Raw genomic sequence first — 22,137 nt, 5'->3', positions numbered from 1 at the left:
GCTCACAAAACTGTCTTTAGAGGGAAGACTGCTCCCAACTCCTTAAAAATGTGTGGTTCGTCCATGACATTGGTGGTGTCCTGATGGAATTCGTGACAAAGAACTGTCAAAAAACAAACATGCTGGTACTCTTCCTCTGTGATACTGTTTGGTTTCATTGGATGCAATCATAGTGCTTAATATTATTATTATTGCTAATCCATGCTATAGAACAACAATTAAGCTTTCAATAAGAGAGAAATAGGGACCAATTATCAGAAACTCTTCTGCTTGGAGTAAAAAAATAGGTCAGACTTCACAGGGCAGAACTCACTGAATTTAAAAAAAAATGGACAGAAGCTGCAAGTTCCACAAAGATAACAGCTGACTCCTACAGAATGTAATGAGGATTTCTAATGTGCAGCATATCTGGGGGGAGAGTTAAGTAAACAGGGGAACACCTGGAACTTATATAAATTCTCAGTTTGAAGCAAATGCAAATTAAACTGAAATATTTTCACTACAGTAGGTTGACTTGTATTGGCTTCTAATTTATCATTCATTACTTTTCTGTCAAATAGATAAGTGTATTGTGATTTTTGAGCAAAAGTCACATGAATGCAATTGTTAAGATAAATCAGTGAGAACTGCAGGTGAAAATATAATATAGAATATAATGTGACTAGTGAGAGAACTTCAGACCCAAGGAAACTCCCCTGTCCCTCTAACTCTTTGAAACTGCAGTTTAGAAATTTAAATGCATTAAAACACAAAGTAGAGTACAAAGCTTAAATGTAATAAAACTTAAGGACAAAATCTGAAGTCTAAATGAAATGCAAATCAAACAAACTCTCATGCTATGCAGTGCAATATTGTACTGTGCTTATTGCTTCTTTACATCCAGAAATACAGGAAATGCCTCTTAGGACCAGATTATCTAAAGCTCTACTCTCTGGTGAGATTATCTAATAAGTCTCAGCAGTACTGCAAGCTCCCTCAAATAATTTTCAAGAGCCATATTTCAGCCTCAGAGCTGCTTATAAAGTTATGTTGGCTCTGGGTGTGACAGAGAGAAACATACATCATAATGTAATGCTCACAAAAAGGCCACAAATATTTTGTGTGATTTCTGTCTATGCCGTTTTTAAATTTCTTATCATTGGTTCCTTAGGACCTGATCAAAAACTTGCCAGCATGGAGAGGAATCTCACAAAATTGTTCTGGACTTTGTTTGAGCTGTTATTTGTATTGTAGATGTCTTTCCTTTACATCCAGAATCTAAGGGCCTCACAGTACTGAGGAGGCTTGTTAGATAATCTAGAGTGGAGTGGAGAATTTTAAAAAATCGGTCATGGGGAGAGAGACACTAAGAGCGCAACATTTATAGAAGATTTTTTTGCCAATTTGTGCATACAGGCATACCATGTTTTATTGTGCTTCATTTTATCTCGCTTCACAGATATTGCTCTTTTTACAAATTTAAGGTTTGTGTCGAACAAGTCTATCGGCATTTATACACATTTTAATACACATATACATACATATATATAAACACCTATATATCTCAAAAGTGTGGGTTCAGGACACAAACTGAACAAGGAAAAGAGGTTAAAATTATTTTTGTTGTTCATATCCAGAGAAAGTGACGTCACTTCTGGTTTCCAAAATTCCACTTCCATTTCATGAGTGAGCACCGGCAAACAAGGACACCATACACCCGGCATACTAGACCACCAGGAAGAGCTCAGGACTTTTTATCTATTCTTTTATAATACTCTGTTTTCATTATTATTATTTATTTTTTCAGTATGCATTTAATGGTCATTAGCTTTCACCTCATACTTAATACAGATTAGAGGTTTCAAAGCATTTTTTTGACCTATATGAAATATCTATGTACCTAACACAGGGCTAGTTTCCATTGACGTGGTAAAGTTTTGAAACTGGTGGTAAAAACATTTATCTCTGTTAAAGTCTATAGAGAAATTTTATGTTACAACCAGTTTCCAAATTTTACCACCTCAATGGAAACTAGGCCACAATTTTAAATCAATTTTGTTTTATATAGCCACAATAAAAGTACCAGGACTACTGGAATAGACTGTCATTTTGTTAGAAAACATGTATTCATTTACCATTCCTTATCTTATCATTTCTGCTGGAGCCAGTCAGGGACAGATATGCTGCAGGGTTAGGATTGAGAAATCTTCAGCATGCAATTTAAATTCTCAGAACTGGAAAAGCCATAAAATTTAAATTTGCATTAACCCCTTAAAGACCATAGGGCTTGTGTTTTTGGTAGCTTGGCTATAACAGGAGGCCTGAAGGAGGGAGGGAGGTTGTTATAGCTTGGTCTTGCTGCTGGCAGCGAGACCTGTGCTATTAATCACCAAAAAACCCTTAAGGACCAGAAAAGTACAGGATACATAGTGGTCTTTAAGGGATTAAAGGAAATGAAGAAAATAGATAGATAGATAGATAGATAGATAGATGATAGATAGATAGATAGATAGATAGATGATAGATAGTTTTATGATGCTTTAATGTGAAAATATTTTCTATAGAATAGTCTATATTTATTGTATAAAATAAAATGTTGCATAATAATCTCTCAACTAACAATACATTTTAATAGATTTTATATAAAACTTAAAATTATGTGTTATGTTTTTTACTGTATATTGTGCGAACCAAAATCTAAAAATCCTTAATTTACAGTTAATATTTAATTTTATCCACTAGGTGTCAGTAACTGATCTTCCATACAGACTCATTAGAAGGTGCTTTTTTTTACTAGAATTGCTAAAGACCCTTTGTTACGCCTAATAAGTATATTTAAAAATGTGTTTTTACAACGTAGTTGTGTCCTGAATAAAACATTTTTTTGTTTTTATACTTGTGGGTGCATTGAGTTATATAAACTAGCCTCATCATCCACTGAATAATTGAACCTTAAATATTTAAGTTGTGAACCAACATGTATTTAATGTCCCTGTGTTTTAGTCTATAAAGGAAAATGTATAAATCTCTGTATTAAAATGTAAAGCATGCAAACATCTCCCATTTCTATGCAAAGGAATATTTGAAATCATGAAACCCTTTAGTTGCCAAAGAGCCTTGCAAGAGATTACTGTGCTGTATATTTCACTATACCTTGATAGATACTAATTTTTAGTTGGATTATATTCACTAAAGGAAATATAGATATAGGACTAGATTACAAGTGGAGCACTAATTTATTGCACACCTGTAAACGGGCAAATTAGCCAGTTTACGGGCGAACAATAAATAACCAGCCATTACAAGTGTATGTGAGCTTGTGGAAGCAATTAGAGCCCCAAAGGTCAGACCTCTGGTTAATTTAAAAAATGTCCCCCAATTGCCCCAAAATAAAGGGTTTTATGTTATGATTAAAAACTATCACAATCTTTATTTTTTTATAATAATACTGCACAAAGCAGTTTTAAGGCATTAAAGTGAGCAGGTGTGGCACTGGAAAGTACATTTGCATAGCAGTCTATTGGGACTATGCTTAAACTGAAAATGTATATGTATATTCTTATATACATATATATTTATGTGTTAATATGTGTATATACATATATATTTATGTGTTATTATGTGTATATACATATATATTTATGTGTTATTGTGCTTATATACATATATATTTATGTGTTATTGTGCTTATATACATATATATTTATGTGTTAATATGTGTATATACATATATATTTATGTGTTATTATGTGTATATACATATATATTTATGTTTTAATATGTGTATATACATATATATTTATGTGTTATTATGTGTATATACATATATATTTATGTGTTATTATGTGTATATACATATATTTATGTGTTATTATGTGTATATACATATATATTTATGTGTTAGTATGTGTATATACATATATATTTATGTGTTATTATGTGTATATACATATATATTTATGTGTTACTATGTGTATATACATATATATTTATGTGTTATTATGTGTATATACATATATATTTATGTGTTATTGTGCTTATATACATATATATTTATGTGTTATTGTGCTTATATACATATATATTTATGTGTTAATATGTGTATATACATATATATTTATGTGTTATTATGTGTATATACATATATATTTATGTTTTAATATGTGTATATACATATATATTTATGTGTTATTATGTGTATATACATATATATTTATGTGTTATTATGCTTATATACATATATATTTATGTGTTAATATGTGTATATACATATATATTTATGTGTTATTATGTGTATATACATATATATTTATGTGTTATTATGTGTATATACATATATATTTATGTGTTACTATGTGTATATACATATATATTTATGTGTTAATATGTGTATATACATATATATTTATGTGTTATTATGTGTATATACATATATATTTATGTGTTATTATGTGTATATACATATATATTTATGTGTATATACATATATATTTATGTGTTTATATGTGTATATACATATATATTTATGTGTTATTATGTGTATATACATATATATTTATGTTTATATACATATATATTTATGTGTTAATATGTGTATATACATATATATTTATGTGTTAATATGTGTATATACATATATATATATATATGTGTTAATATGTGTATATACATATATATTTATGTGTTATTATGTGTATATTCATATATATTTATGTGTTATTATGTGTATATACATATATATTTATGTGTTAATATGCTTATATACATATATATTTATGTGTTATTATGTGTATATACATATATATTTATGTGTTATTATGTGTATATACATATATATTTATGTGTTATTATGTGTATATACATATATATTTATGTGTTAATATGTGTATATACATATATATTTATGTGTTATTATGTGTATATACATATATATATATATGTGTTATTATGTGTATATACATATATATTTATGTGTTATTATGTGTATATACATATATATTTATGTGTTATTATGTGTATATACATATATATTTATGTGTTATGTGTATATACTTATATATTTATGTGTTATTATGTGTATATACATATATATGTATGTGTTATTATGTGTATATACATATATATTTATGTGTTATCATGTGTATATACATATATATTTATGTGTTATTATGTGTATATACATATATATTTATGTGTTATTATGTGTATATACATATATATTTATGTGTTAATATGTGTATATACATATATATTTATGTGTTATTATGTGTATATACATATATATTTATGTGTTATTATGTGTATATACATATATATTTATGTGTTATTATGTGTATATACATATATATTTATGTGTTAATATGTGTATATACATATATATATATGTGTTAATATGTGTATATACATATATATTTATGTGTTATTATGTGTATATTCATATATATTTATGTGTTATTATGTGTATATACATATATATTTATGTGTTAATATGCTTATATACATATATATTTATGTGTTACTATGTGTATATACATATATATTTATGTGTTAATATGTGTATATACTGTACATATATATTTATGTGTTATTATGTGTATATACATATATATTTATGTGTTATTATGTGTATATACATATATATTTATGTGTTATTATGTGTATATACATATATATTTATGTGTTAATATGCTTATATACATATATATTTATGTGTTACTATGTGTATATACATATATATTTATGTGTTAATATGTTTATATACATATATATTTATGTGTTATTATGTGTATATAGATATATATTTATGTGTTATTATGTGTATATACATATATATTTATGTGTTATTATGTGTATATACATATATATTTATGTGTTACTATGTGTATATATATATATATATTTATGTGTTATTGTGTGTATATACATATATATTTATGTGTTATTATGCATATATACATATATATTTATGTGTTATTATGTGTATATACATATATATTTATGTGTTATTATGTGTATATAGATATATATTTATGTGTTATTATGTGTATATACATATATATTTATGTGTTATTATGTGTATATACATATATATTTATGTGTTACTATGTGTATATACATATATATTTATGTGTTACTATGTGTATATACATATATATTTATATGTTAGTATGTGTATATACATATATATTGTGTTACTATGTGTATATACATATATAGTTATGTGTTATTATGTGTATATACAGATATATTTATGTGTTATTATGTGTATATACATATATATTTATGTGTTAATATGTGTATATACTGTACATATATATTTATGTGTTATTATGTGTATATACACATAGAAACACTTGAATATATATGTATATATTCATATAGATATATATTTCAACTTTGCTGCGTGACTTACCCCCTTTGCTGCGCTAGGTTCTCTGGTGTGTCTCACGGCATGAGAAAAAGGCTCCCATTGAAACCCATGGAAGTGTGCTCTCATGAGCGCAAAGATTCCTGGCAATGCAAACGCGATCACAATTGCGTGCGCTGGTATTATGAGTGGAGCGCAAAAATTGCTCTCGAAAGCGCAATTTTGCGGTCCACTCATAATTTAACCCTTAGTGTTGACCCAGAAAGAATATAGTTTTAGTTAATTGTGATTTTTTTTTTTTTAACTAAAAATTTAAATAAATCATGGTTTTGCATTCCATAAGCTTTAAATATCAAACAGATCTCTTTTAAATTACATTTGTTCTCAACGCAGAGTTTACATGTCTTATGAATTAATCACATTGTGACACAAATAATAATCCAGGCATTATTTGGGGTCTGTTACTGGTATCTTACATTTATCTGAGCATCTGCACAATTTGAATGGAACTACAAATAAATTATTATTATTAGACTTTATTTATAAAGCGCCAACAGTAGCGCCGTTTATAGGTGCAATTGATAGTCAAGACAAAATTTGACAAATACAGGACTAATTGAGGGCCTTATTCCTGTGGGAACTTACAGTCTAGAAGGGTAGGAGGGTGAGAAACAGGTGAGGACTGCATGGGTGAGCATTATGTTAATACACAATTAGATGAGGGCAATTGATAGGTAAGTTGAATTAATGTGTTACTGAGTTGGGTGGTAGGCTTCCCTAAACTGTACACATCTTGTGAACAAATGAAAAGAGAGATTTATATGAAGCCAACAATCAGCAGCTAGCTCTCAGTAATCCAATAGCTGTTCCTTAACCTACCTAGCTATGCTTTTCAACTACAGATACCAAGAAAATGAAGCAAATTAAATAATGGAATAATATTGTAAAGTTGTTTAAAATAACATGTGCTATCTGAATCATCAAAAGATAAAAATTGGTTTTCTTGTCCCTTTAAGTTTATACATTAGGTAAAAATATTTAAATCCTTCCATTAGCCACAACTGTATCTTCTCTCTTATTGCCAGTTAGCCCCTTGGCTATCTGAGAAGGATTCAAAGCCTTGCTGCATAATTTGCTTTAGCATTTTTGTCACTCAAAAGGTTTAGGGGCCAATTTACCAAAAGCAAGCAGACATGATACGATGTAGCGTATCATGTCTGGTGAAACATCGATAAATGGCGACAGCATACGCTGTCGTCATTTATCATTGCACAAGCAGTTCTGGTGAACTGCTTGTGCAATGCCGTCCCCTGCAGATATGCGGCAGCTAGCAGGGGGTGTCAATCAGCCCGATCGTATAGCATTGGGCGGATTAAAGACCGCAGCCTCAGAGGCATCAGACAAGATATGAAACTACTGTTTCCAGTGAGCCTGAAGGCTCGCGCAAAAACAGGGGCATCGGCCCCTTAGCCTCAACTTTCAGATTTAAACAACAGAAATATCAGGCAAAATAAATGATGTGAAAACATGTTATTGTTTTGTTACTATGCATAATTAAACATTAAAGGGACACTGAACCCAAATTTTTTCTTTTGTGATTCAGATAGAGCATGACATTTTAAGCAACTTTCTAATTTACTCCTACTATCAAATTTTCTTCATTCTCTTGGTATCTTTATTTGAAATGCACGTATGTTAGTTTAGATGCCGGACCATTTTTGGTGAATAACCTGGGTTGTCCTTGCTGATTGGTGGATAAATTTATCCACCAATAAAGTGTTGTCCAGAGGTCTGAACCAAAACTTTTTCAAATAAAGATAGTAAGAGAACGAAGAAAAAATGATAATAGGAGTAAATTAAAATATTGCTTAAAATTGCATGTTCTATCTGAATCATGAAAGAAAAAATTTGGGTGTAGTGTCCCTTTAAGGGCCAGATTACAAGTAGCTCGCTAACAGTTACGTGCAAGTACATATTGCAGTATACAGTGAAAAACAGACGATTCAGCAGAGGATACCCGGACATCAAGGGGAAAGATAAGTAACTCTGTTTCTGTCATTTTACCCGTTATTGCTGGGAATGGTAACCCTTTAAATGTAGGGTCTGTCATTAAAGTTCCTAAAAGGCCAAAGATTGAAATCTATGGATCTGTTTGTATGGCAGTTATGAAACTATAAAGGAAAAGAAAAAAGAGAAAAATTGCATTTTACGGCAGACTGTGTCTTTTTCTAATATAATGCATTAGACTCTTTTGAGGCGCTGATCCACTACCCTTTTAATGCAGGGAACGGAAGCCATTAAATCTTAAGACGGTCACTAAACGAGACTATAAAGGGGTTGAGGCCCTGAATCTGCCTGAGTATTTGGCATTAGAAGGAATAAGGAAAAATTGGGTCATTTTTTGCAGCTTGTGGAAAAGAGTGTCCCTATTATATGGTGGAAGCTTGTGTATTATTATACAGACTGCTATAAAAGTATTGTTACCCTATCCTGTTATTGGACGCCGCCTTTTCAGGCAATCTGGGATAAGTTGGATCGGGGTTGATTGGCCCTATATGTCCTATTGTTTGTATAGACGTATAATATCTGTTTACTACTGACTCACTGTCACTAATGATACACCCTTGCCTGTGCTCTCCCTTAGGCAGAGTTATATATCCCAATCCTATATAAGAAAAGTAAAAGGTGTCTAATGAATGGTTATTTACACTGGCTATAAAAACAAGGGGTAAAAGTATATTGAGTTTTGCCTGATTATAGAGCACGTGAAAACTATTGATATAAAGTGCACAGGCCAAGTAAGGTGGAATTGAGATATCTGTAGGAATTGTTTTAATCAAAAAAGGAATTAATACGTGTTCTCAACTGTATAGAAGGTTGATAGGAGGGGGCAATTCACAAATATTAGGGACGTTCACATAAATGTTGTTAAGTTAGTGGTGGGAAATTTTGTTCTTTTTTCTTTTTCTCATTGTGAATCACATATAAGGGTTAAGTCTGTAAGCACTAGTTTTACATGCTTCTATAGAAAGAGACTTGCTTTAGTACTCTATCTACCTATTTAGCTCCTAATAACACTATTCCTTATCACATAGATAAAACAAGATAGCACAAGGTAGGTTATAAAAGTTGTGCTGTTTATTACTTGCTATCTTTATTGCACTCTATGGAAAAGTATATGCACAATATTAAAACTAAATCACCAGGGATGCCCCCCAAACAAAAAGAGAAAACAAGTAAAAGTAACACAGAGATTGCAAATGATACCAGTATGGATGCTGGTTCCCCTTTGACTTTATTTGACTCCCAGAGTTTAGTGAGACAAATTACAGAAATGATTACGCCACAATTTGATCAGCTACGCAAATAATTATCTATTCTTACAGCGAATAGACAATTTGCTGCAAGAATAACAGAGGTAGAGAATAGGGTCTCAGACCTTGAGGACTTAACTTCTACCCAAGATCATTTGATTAAATCCCATGAAAAATCTATCCAGACTTTACAAGCTAGAATGGAAGTTATGGAAGATAGGTCACGCAGAAACAATTTGAGGATTATAGGGCTGCCCGAAACCTCAGAATATAAATATCTCACACATTTTACAGTAGTAAAACTCCCAGAGTTATTGGGAATAAATTACCCTATAATTATAGAACAAGCTCATAGAATAGGTCAGTTGAGAGAACAAACCTCAAAAAAACATGCAAGAAGGACTGTAATTATAAAATTACTCAATTTTCAAGACAAAGTAAATATTCTAAGACAATACAAGAAAACATTCCCCTTTAAGATCAATAATGAGCCAGTGGCAATATTCCAAGATTTTTCAATAGATACAGTACATCCAAAAAAGGGAGAGAACTCACACCAATATGCACACAATTTAATAAATATGGGTATTCAAGCAACTGTCATTTATCCTGCAAAATTAAGGGTGGTACATAATACAGAAGTAAGGATATTTGAGACTAGACAGGCAGCTAAGCAGTTTATTGATAGTGTGGTATGATCTTTATGATTGATAGATTGGATATTTTATACATGATGCACAGAAGGATGTGGTATAGAATTAACAATAGAAGTCTATGTTTAAATTTAAGTATACTTTGTTTAGAAGGGTATGTCTTATTCTATGTTTTAATATGGGAAAATTATATATAAAGTTGGTTTATTCGTTTTTAAAGGCACCAAGCAAGAGATGCGTTTTTTGTTTTTTTTCTCCCTTCCTCTCTCTCTCTCTCTATCCTTATCTCTCGCACCTTCCCCCCCCCCGCTCCCCCATTGCCATGTGTGATGCTAAGTCTTTCTTTTTCTAAACGTCCTAAATAAATAAAATAGGATTGAATATTATTTCATGGAATGTGGGGGGTATATCATCACCTATTAAAAGGAAACAGATTATTAGCTCCCTCCAAAAACCTGATATCGCTATCATCCAGGAAACCAATTTAAACTATGCTGAAGTAAATAAATTAAAAATGAAATGGGTTGGGGAAGTGATTGCTACACCGTGTAAGGGAAGGCAAAAAGGAGTAGCATGCCTCTTTAATAAAAGTGCGATTATAAAATACTGTCACAAGAACTTGATGAGGATGAAAGATTTATAATCATACATTTAGAGATGGCAGGAAAAAGATATATAATCTATGATGTAATATATATGGCCCTAATCAGCTAGATGAAAAAACTTGTGTTGAAATTAACAGTCTATTATGAGTCATGTCTAATATTATTAGCAGGTGATTTTAATATGACCATGGATCCAAAATTAGACAGAATGAATAAAAGATTTAGTAGACAATATAATAAGGAAGCTAAAATACTAAAAAAGATATGTAAAATCCTTAAAGGGACAGTTTACTCAAAAATTTTCTCCCCTTTAATTTGTTCCCAATGATCCACTTTACCTGCTGGAGTGTATTAAATTGTTTACAAGTAGCTCCTTTACCCTTATATTGGCATTTGAAATTGTTAATTTAGCATGTGGTATCCCCACCTATTCTGAAAGTTTGTGGCCGCGCGTACCAGCTATAGATAAGCTTTGTAAACACAGCCAGCAGAAGAAATTACACTCCCAGTGTGATAAGCAGAGAGAAGGTAATAAAATGTTGATTCTCCATTGTTCTCTCAAAGTATTGGTGATTGTTTTAAGGACAGATATAAGATAAAGAAGCAGGTATATGTGCACAATGTGATACAGTAATGAGATCTGATTATACCTACAAGCTCAACCTATTTTATTAGGCTGTGGTTTCAAAACACAAAATCAGAGCTTTAATATACAGAAATAAACCTTAAAAAGTTAATTTTCATACATTTTTTACTCTTCAGTTGGTAAAAAAAGCAATTGTAAACACATTAAGGGAAAAACTATTTTACAGTATACTGTCCCTTTAAGTTAAAAGATATTTGGCGGCTACATAATCCGGATCAAAGAATGTATACTTGTGAGTCCAAATCAAATAAGACATTTTCTAGATTGGACATGTTTCTAGTCAGTGAAAAATTGTTACATATGGATATAAAGACAAAAATAAATTATATATATTTCTCAGATCACGCTAGTATTTCCTTAACGATACTTAATAAGTCACATAATAGATCTTCTTCGAATAGCCGTTTATTTTTCCCTAGATACCTATTAAACAATATTAAGTTTCAAGGCTGGATGAAAAATAAATGGAATGAGTTTTATAGTTTTAATAGGTCATACAGAGAAAAACCAGAAATACTTTGGGAAACAGGAAAGGCATTTTTTAGAGGGGAAATAAAAGCTTGGACCATTATTCAGAATAAAAAATATAAAGCAAAAGAGGTGCAATTTTCAAATACACTAAGGAATAGTTGTAAAAAAATACATTGATAATCCAACTAATCAATTATGGAAAAATGATCAGGACTTTTTTTTTAGAAAGAAATAACTTCCTTAATCACAAATTACAGCAGTTAGACTTGAGGAATAAGGCAACCTTTCGCAGTCTTAATGGGACAACTATGAGATGGATGGCACTCCGAGAAAATGCACATAAGAAAAAAAAAAACATTTATAAGTGCCATCATAAATAAGGGGCAAAGATGCACAAATAGTACAGATATTATAGAGATCTTTTATAATTACTTCCAGGATATATACGCAGATCAAAAAATTCATATAGACCAATATCTCTCTTAAATAACGACTCTACGTTATTAATGACTATATTGGCAAATAGCCTTAAAAAGATGATAGACCCATTAATACATCACGACCACACGGGGTTCATGCAAGGGAGAAATGTGGTTAGGAATATGAGGAGATTACTTGTACTGATCAAAAATATTTGGCTTAAAGCTCAGAAACAAAATAATAAAAGCAAAGCCTGTATGGATACGGCCCTTATAACAATTGATGCAGAAAAGGCCTTTGATTCAATCATATGGGACCATCTTTTAACATCATTGGATAAGTTTGGAATCAATGGCCACTTTACTAGGTTTGTTGATTTAATATATAAAAAAGCCTCATCTACCCTTTTAATTAATGGTTCAATCTCAGATAAATTAACTATAGCCAAGGGTACCAGACAAGGCTGCCCGCTCTCCCCACTATTGTTTAATCTATCCATAGAGCCACTAGAAATATGCTTGAGGAAGGAACTAGAAGGTATAATGGTGGGAAAATCTAGAATTGTCTTATCACTTTATGAGGATGATTTATTTTTGTTTGTTAATAATTTAAAAAAATATATTCCTAGTTTATTGGAAATTATAAGTGTATTCAGCTCTTTTTCAGGGTATAAAATAAATATATCTAAGTCAGAGATTCTCTGGCTAAATAAAAATAACCGGAGTTTGGACTTGCACCAATTTCTAGAGGAAAAAGATAATATTAAGTACTTAGGTATATATGTTAGTAGAAACCCGTCAGAGTGGTATAAAATCAACTATATTAAACTTTGGAAAGCAGTTATAGATAAATTGGAAAGGTGGAAATATTTTCCACTCACTCTCTCAGCTAAAGTATATCTGATTAAGATGATTATTTTCCCAAAGATATTATTTCTTATACAAAACCTTCGCCTCTTGATAAAAGAAAAAGATATAAAGATCTTTTATAAAAAATTTACCCAATTTTTCTGGAAAGACAAAAAAAACGAGAATGTCAATTGCAAAACTGATGCAGAGTAAGGAATATGGAGGTTTAGAATTGCCTAATATCAAATTTTATAACTGGGCATCTATGATTAAAATAGCAGGTGACTGGCTGCTAGAAAAAAATAATATTACATATCCACAAATTGAAAGAGCTCTGATTAAACCAATATACCCGGCGGGGTTGCTGCATTTAACAGAAAAAGATATTCCCAAGTCTATTAAAGATAGAAAAACCTTTCATAATGTAATCAAAGCTTGGAAAAAGTTTAGTCAAGCATTGGAAATAGATACGCATATGTTGACATATCTACCAATATGGGGAAACCCAGAATTTTTCCCAAGCTTAGTGATGAATATTTTTAAAAAATGGAGTCAGAAAGGCCTAAAATTTGTATACCAACTAGAGGACCGAAAGAGAAATACAATTAAATCATTTGATGACTTAAAACAAGAATACGGAGTGTTAAATAAAAAATGTTATGCTTATCTTCAGATTAGACAATACTATTTTCAATTAATACAGAAGTATGGTCGGGATTGGTCCTTGGGAGGAATTGAGTTAGGGATAGCCCTCTACAAAGCAGGTTGCTTATCAATTGCTATCTGGTATAAAATCTTATTACAGGAGACGGGTCAAAAAAATGTTGAATTGATATATGCTAAATGGAGAGCAGATTTCAATACTATTTCGGTGGATAGAGTTTTGGAGAGTTTGAAGCTAGTTCATAACTGCACTAAGGTACAAACTTCGAGAGAATCACATATGCGGTTGAGTAATAATACGTATCTGTCCCCAGCTAGGATATCTAAATGGTCACATAATTTGGTATGCTGTTATAGATGTTCACATCCTTTGGCAGATATAAAACATTGCTTCTGGACTTGCCCTAAGATTGGGAATTTCTGGGCTAAGGTCACTTATTGGCTAAATGAATTTCTAGAAAGACCCCTGATGCTAGATTCATTAGATATAATTTTTTTATACGAAAGAACATATAGGAAGGAGAATATTAATTTAATAAACACGGCTATACTAATGGGTAGAAATATGATACTAAGCTCCTGGAAATCAAAACAAAATTTAAGTATAAAAGAATTCAGTAGGAGAATGCTACTGCAGATTAATATGGAACAATATAAAATAGATAGTGTACAAGATATAGCTGTTAAGAATTTTTTTGTTAAATGGTTTAACGTAATCTGTTCCCTTCCAGAAGGCATACAGAAACAAACAGTAGCAATGTTTAAGGAATCAAATTTTCTCTGTATGGCGGTATTATCAGGCGAATTCCCACAGTTCTGGATGGAATGACATCCTGGGGAAATAATAAGGGTGGGAGGAGCGGGAGTGGGGGCTCTTCCTTTTTTTTTTTTCCCTTTCCTTTTTCTGTGTCTCCGCTCTCTCTTACTAGCTAGGAGCAGTATGTTGCATAGTAGACATATCCGTTTTTGGGTAGGGCAAGAATATTGCATCACTTTGTATTAAGAATATTCTTTTAGTACCAACTTCAGCCTTGTTCGTATCTTAGGATCAAGAGTCAGTATGTTTTTTTTCCTTAATATTCTATGGTTTATGGAAATAACATGCATGGAAATTAATGTATATGGTACATTTTTTGTTTATTAATTGTATGGTATTGATTGCTTTGACATTGGAATTATATGTTATGTTGGAAAACAATGATAAAATTAATTGAAAGAGAAAAAAAAAACAGTTACGTGCAAGTTACATTCGGCTAGATTACGAGTCTTGCTTTAGCCTTAAAAAGCAGCGCTGAGAGGTCCCAATGCTGCTTTTTAATGCCCGCTGGTATTACGAGTCTGGCAGGTACAGGTGTACCACTCACTTTTCTTCCGCGACTCAAGCTTACCGCAAATCCCCTTACGTCAATTGCGTATTCTATCTTTTTAATGGGATTTGCCTAACGCCGGTATTACGAGTCTTGGAAGAAGTGAGCGGTAGACCCTCTCCTGTCAAGACTCCTACCGCATTTAAAAGTCAGTAGTTAAGGGTTTTATGGGCTAATGCCGTAACATAAAACTCTTAACTAAAGTGATAAAAAGTACACTAACACCCATAAACTACCTTTTAACACCTAAACCGAGGCCCCCCCCCCCACATCGCAAACACTTTAATAAAAAATTTAACCCCTAATCTGCCAACCGGACATCGTCGCCACTGTAATAAATATATTAACCCCTAAGCCGCCGCACTCCCGCCTTGCAAACACTAGTTACATTTTATTAACCCCTAATCTGCTGTCCCTAACATTGCCGACACCTATCTACATTTATGAACCCCTAATCTGCCGCCCACAACGTCGCCGCTACTATATTAAATTTATTAACCCCTAAACCTAAGTCTAACCCTAAGTCTAATCCCCCCAACTTAAATATAATTTAAATAAAATGAAATTAAATTACTACAATTAAATAAATTAATCCTATTTAAAACTAAATACCTATAAAATAAACCCTAAGCTAGCTACAATATAACTAATAGTTACATTGTAGCTAGCTTAGGGTTTATATTTATTTTACAGGCAACTTTGTATTTATTTTAACTATGTACAATAGTTATTAAATAGTTATTAACTATTTAATAACTACCTAGTTAAAATAAGTACAAATTTACCTGTAAAATAAATCCTAACCTAGTTACAATTACACCTAACACTACACTATCATTAAATTAATTTACTAAATTACCTACAATTAAAAACAATTAAATAAAATAAACTAAAGTACAAAAACAAACACTAAATTACAGAAAATAAAAAAATAATTACAACTTTTTTAAACTAATTACACCTACTCTAATCCCCCAAACAAAATAAAAAAGCCCCCCAAAATAATAAAATTCCCTACCCTATACTAAATTACAAATAGCCCTTAAAAGGGCCTTTTGCGGGGCATTGCCCCAAAGTAATCAGCTCTTTTACCTGTAAAAAAAAATACAATGCCCCCCAACATTAAAACCCACCACCCACACACCCAACCCTACTCTAAAACCCACCCAATCCCCCCTTAATAAAACCTAACACTACCCCCTTGAAGATCACCCTACCTTGAGACATCTTCACCCATCTGGGCACAAGTGGACCTCCAGAGGGGCAGAAGTCTTCATCCGATCCGGGCAGAAGAGGTCCTCCAAGCGGCAGAAGTCTTCATCCAGACAGCATCTTCTATCTTCATCCATCCGGAGCGGAGCGGGTGCATCTTCAATCCAGCCGACGCGGAGCATCCTCTTCAAACGAAGTCCAGGCGAAGAATGAAGGTTCCTTTAAATGACGTCATCCAAGATGGTGTCCCTTGAATTCCGATTGGCTTATAGGATTCTATCAGCCAATCGGAATTAAGGTAGGAAAAATCCTATTGGCTGATCCAATCAGCCAATAGGATTGAGGTCGCATTCTATTGGCTGATTGGAACAGCCAATAGAATGCAAGCTCAATCCTATTGGCTGATTGGATCAACCAATAGGATTGAACTTCAATCCTATTGGGTGATTGGATCAGCCAATAGGATTTTTCCTACCTTAATTCCGATTAGCTGATAGAATCCTATCAGCCAATCGGAATTCAAGGGACGCCATCTTGGATGACGTCATTTAAAGGAACCTTCATTCTTCGCTTGGACTTCGTTTGAAGAGGATGCTCCGTGTCGACTGGATTGAAGATGGACCCACTCCACTCCGGATGGATGAAGATAGAAGATGCCGCCTGGATGAAGCCTTCTGCCCGTCTGGAGGTCCTCTTCTGCCCGGATTGGATGAAGACTTCTGCCCCTCTGGAGGTCCACTTGTGCCCGGCTGGGTGAAGATGTCTCAAGGCAGGGTGATCTTCAAGGGGGTAGTGTTAGTTTTTTTTTAAGGGGGGATAGGGTGGGTTTTAAAGTAGGGTTGGGTGTGTGGGTGGTGGGTTTTAATGTTGGGGGGGTATTGTATTTTTTTTTACAGGTAAAAGAGCTGATTACTTTGGGGCAATGCCCCGCAAAAGGCCTTTTTAAGGGCTATTTGTAATTTAGTATAGGGTAGGGAATTTTATTATGTTGGGGGGATTTTTTATTTTATTAAGGGTATTAGATTAGGTGTAATTAGTAATTATATTTTATTTTCTGTAATTTAGTGTTTGTTGTTTTTCGTACTTTAGTTTATTTAATTTAATTGTAGTTAATTGTAGTTAGTTTATGTAATTTATTTAATTATAGTGTAGTGTTAGGTGTAATTGTAATTTAGGTTAGGATTTATTTTACAGGTAAATTTGTACTTATTTAATAACTATTCTACCTAGTTAAAATAAATACAAAGTTGCCTGTAATATAAATATAAATCCTAAAATAGCTACAATGTAACTATTAGTTATATTGTAGCTATCTTAAGGTTTATTTTATAGGTAAGTATTTAGTTTTAAATATGAATAATTTAGTTAATAATAGTAATTTTATTTAGATGTATTTAAATTATATTTAAGTTAGGGGGGTGTTAGGGTTAGGGTTAGACTTAGATTTAGGGGTTAATAACTTTATTATAGTGGCGCCGACGTTGGCGGCGGCAGATTAGGGGTCAATAAGTGTAGGTAGGTTGCGACGACATTGGGGGGGCAGATTAGGGGTTAATAAATATAATTTTGGGTTCGGCGATGTTGGGGGCAGCAGATTAGGGGTTCATAGGGATAATGTAGGTTGCGGCGGTGTCCGGAGCGGCAGATTAGGGGTTAATAATATAATGCAGGTGGCGATGATGTCGGGGACGGCAGATTAGGGGTTAATAAGTGTAAGATTAGGGGTGTTTAGACTCGGGGTTCATGTTAGGGTTTTAGGTGTAGACATAAAATTAATTTCCCCATAGGAATCAATGGGGCTGTGTTAGGAGCTGAACGCTGCTTTTTTGCAGGTGTTAGGGTTTTTTCAGCCGGCTCAGCCCCATTTTTTCCTATGGGGAAATCGTGCACGAGCACGTTTAGCCAGCTTACCACTACCATAAGCAACGCTGGTATTGAGGTGAGATGTGGAGCTAAATTTTGCTCTACGCTCACCTTTTTGCGGCTAACGCCGGGTTTAAAAAAACCTGTAATACCAGCGTTGTCTTAAGGGAGCGGTGAAAAAAAAGGCTTGTTAGCAACGCACCCCTGTTACCGCAAAACTCGTAATCTCGGTGATTGGGTTTAAAGCAGGTGTTTGTACATGTCAAATGTAGTGCTCGTATTACAAGTCAAAAGTAAACACAATCTATTGAGTGCAATTGAAGTTAACGCATGTTGGGATAACACATCCTTATGCTCTGGTTAACTGTTTTGCGAAACAAAAATACATTGAAAATACATTAAAAAATACAGTTATACTTATAATATCACTATCTAATAAAATGTTTTAAATAAATGTGTAAAACATGTGTATGTATATATATATGTCTATATATATGTGTACAAATGTATCTATATGTGTATGTATTTACATACATATATACACATATAAATACATATGTACACATATATATATTCTAAGTTTGGCTTTTTTAACACATCAGGTTAACCCTCAAGCGATAACTTTTTCCTTTCAACTTATAATGTGGACGCTAACTGATGCGCACTAAAAGCTTACTTCTATCGGAGTTAGCGCACGAGCGGAGACGTTAAATACTGCTCCACTAGTAATCTGTTCCTTAAAGAGGGATTCATTTTCATTTCAATGTTCATTTACATATGCAGGTATTATGGTCCTTTACCAGATGTTCATGTAAAAGGGATGCTGGATATTTAGATACCATTGTATACAAATGATACCATTTGCATAATTAATTTTCTGATTTTTTCTCTCTACAGGACCTGGAACAGTTATAATGGACAATGGATCTACCAGCTTGGCTTCTTCTGTTTGGCTAATGGCAGCAACCCTCTTCTGCCTAATCTGGAAATGTTAATATAAAAATATATTAAAAGAAAAAAAAGAAAACACAAAAAAAATGAAAAATGGGATAGAAAGAGAGAGAGAGAGACAGGACTGTTTCCTTCACCAAGTGTGTTGAGAAGCGAAGAAAACAACTTACAATTAAGAGAAGACTAGAAAATGTATACATCAAAACAACATGCAAGATGAAGGGACTGAATTCTGTTTAAAGAAACACGTAATGCTGAGAACAATGAAATGTTGTAAAAATCTGTTTCTTTTCTGTCTTTTTTTTTCTTTTATTGGTTCCAATTTATTTTCATGTAATTGTCTAGCTTTGATGTTCCCAGCCTCTCTCTCGCTCGTTTCCAATGGACTCTTTAAAGTTAAAACTAACCCTGATTTTCTGGTGTCCCTCTGACTCTTTGGCGTAGGAGAAGTCCTGGCAGAACCTTCTACAGCAAACACCTACCCAATCACATTTTGACTAAGTAGGTGGCACTACGAGAGGATCTCTTACTGATAGTAATTCATGGGTCAACATTTACAGAATCTTCTAGTTAATTTTGGTCAGGACAGAGGTACCTTTGAACCATGTGTTGATATTCTACAGCTAATATTTTGTTGACTAACAACCACAAGTTGGAAATCCTCTAAGTGGCATATCTACTTTTGCTAGAAACTCTCTTAGTTTAAACCCTTTGCCCCTTTGTAAGCACTAACTTGTATTATCTGTAATGTCAAATCCTGACATTTTGTAATGTCACTTTTGGGGTTAACCCTACAATTTTAAATTATTCCCTTTTGGTCTCTTGATTTTAGGGACTGGGGATTTTCTAGGTATGATACATTTACACCAGCACACCAAGAAGTAAATGTAAAGGGGCAAAGGGATTAAAATTCTTCTGGGCTCAAACCATACAGGGATTGCTATCTTTGCCTGCTTTTGTGTGTGTGTGAGTGTGTGCAAAGCTTGCTTTAGGGACTAACACATATCGAAACAAACAGGGTTTTGTTACTAGAGAGTCTGTTGCAGTAATGTCAAATGATTTTGCATGATAGGGTGAGAATCCAATAGGGACGTAAAAACATCAGACAATAGCCATAGGGAACTGATTATGTAGTGACTCCTTTTTATACATAGTTCATCAGAATGCTTTTTAAAAAGAATACACATAAATATAAGTATACATATACATATATATAAAAATAAAAAATATTCACAGATCAACAATGAATGGATGACTATAGCTGAATGAATGATTTCTAAAAAGATCAAAGCTTGGTAAAATTAAGGTTGATAATAATATTAAAAATAGTGACGAGATTGATTAAATGTTTCTCCACAATGTATTTCAAAATAAAAATAATGGAAACATAATACTATGAAAGATAACAAGAACTGACAAGTCTACAGTGTTTTACCAAAGCTTTTATTGGTAGATCTTAATAAAAGTTAAACTCTACGTCAAGGGTTGCCTAAACATTTTGGAATTGTGTGCCTAAATAGGCGATAAAGCAGCAATGCATGCCAACAATATTTTTGTGTGTATCTCTTTGGACAAGAATGCCAAGGTTCGGCACCGCCCTAGACATTTAAAGAAACAGAAACTGGTGCATTGTGATAAAACAGAGAGGGTGCACACAGGAAACAGTTTTTTTTTAAAGAGGCTGAATTATTAAGATCCACATGGCTATGTCATACAATATGTTCCAGTAACAGAATATACTTCCCAGCTCATAACAGCTTAATGAAGGGTTTCTCATAAAAATAGTCAATAGAAGACCTACCTAGTGGAAGTACACTGCCTTTATAAACACCATTACCACTGACTTCTATGTGTTTTGTCCTTTTTTTGTACACAGAGATATTAATACAACATGCATGTTCTTGTCATTCAAGCATTACTGGCCATTATGTTTCCATATCACTATTATAATCATAGTCTATTGGCTGTCCCTTTAAACTCTTGACTTTCAGAGAGGGTTATAAATCCCTGAGTAGCAAAGCATTGCCGTGCTCTCTGGCAACCAAGAGATTAAAGGGGAAGTTTTGAAATTCCTAGTATACTCATGCTACAGCTTTTATCATCATTACAATCCCTAAAACAATACTGTAAACATCATAGAATGACTCTGTATAAAGGGTGTTATCTTTAAAGACAGAGGAGTGTTTTTTTTTTTAATACTAGTGTGACATTTTGATGTGTATTTAAATGGTGATGTGAAGGTTTTTCCTTAACAAATCCTGTATGCGGAGTTCAAATTCTGTTCTTTATCTAGATATTCCTTATCATTGTAACCAGTGGTATAAATATAACAAACTTGGTCCCTTTTTTTTTACAAACTGCCATTATTTTTCACCCTTTATAGAAACACAAATGCACACTAATATACATATACACAAACACATTTAAATATTTAGCTTAAAAGAAAAAATATATATTTTCCGTTTATTAAATTAACATTACATTTTTACATATAACTTTTGATTAACAGCTTTTAACATTTTAAATGCTCATTACCAGACTTCAGTAAAGGTCTATAGCAGTGACGGCTAACCTTGGCACCCCAGATTTTTTGGAACTACTTTCCCATGATGCTCAACTAGACTACAGAGTGCCTAAGCATCATGGGAAATGTAATTCCAAAACAACTGGGGTGCCAATGTTAGCCATCACTGGTCTATAGGAATTAATACAAATATATATATATGTATGTTACAATTGGTCTATAGAAACATTAGAACTAATATTAAGGGAAGCATA

At 32.5% G+C, this 22,137-nt stretch overlaps 1 protein-coding gene across 2 annotated transcripts in view; it reads left to right on the top strand.

The window, feature by feature from the left end:
* LSAMP (limbic system associated membrane protein) overlaps nucleotides 1-21,534 on the top strand; it is a 1,151,692-nt gene extending 1,130,158 nt beyond the window's left edge. For both annotated transcript variants that reach the window (XM_053705841.1, XM_053705842.1), the window contains one exon: nucleotides 19,306-21,534. In XM_053705841.1, coding sequence (XP_053561816.1) covers nucleotides 19,306-19,403 — 98 coding nt within the window. In that variant the 3' untranslated portion in view covers nucleotides 19,404-21,534. The remainder of the gene's footprint in view (nucleotides 1-19,305) is intronic.
* The last annotated feature ends 603 nt before the right edge of the window (nucleotides 21,535-22,137 follow it).

Source organism: Bombina bombina, chromosome 3 (assembly GCF_027579735.1).
Source record: "Bombina bombina isolate aBomBom1 chromosome 3, aBomBom1.pri, whole genome shotgun sequence".
In the NCBI taxonomy this organism is placed as follows: domain Eukaryota; kingdom Metazoa; phylum Chordata; class Amphibia; order Anura; family Bombinatoridae; genus Bombina; species Bombina bombina.
This window is presented reverse-complemented; position numbering and strand designations above follow the sequence as displayed.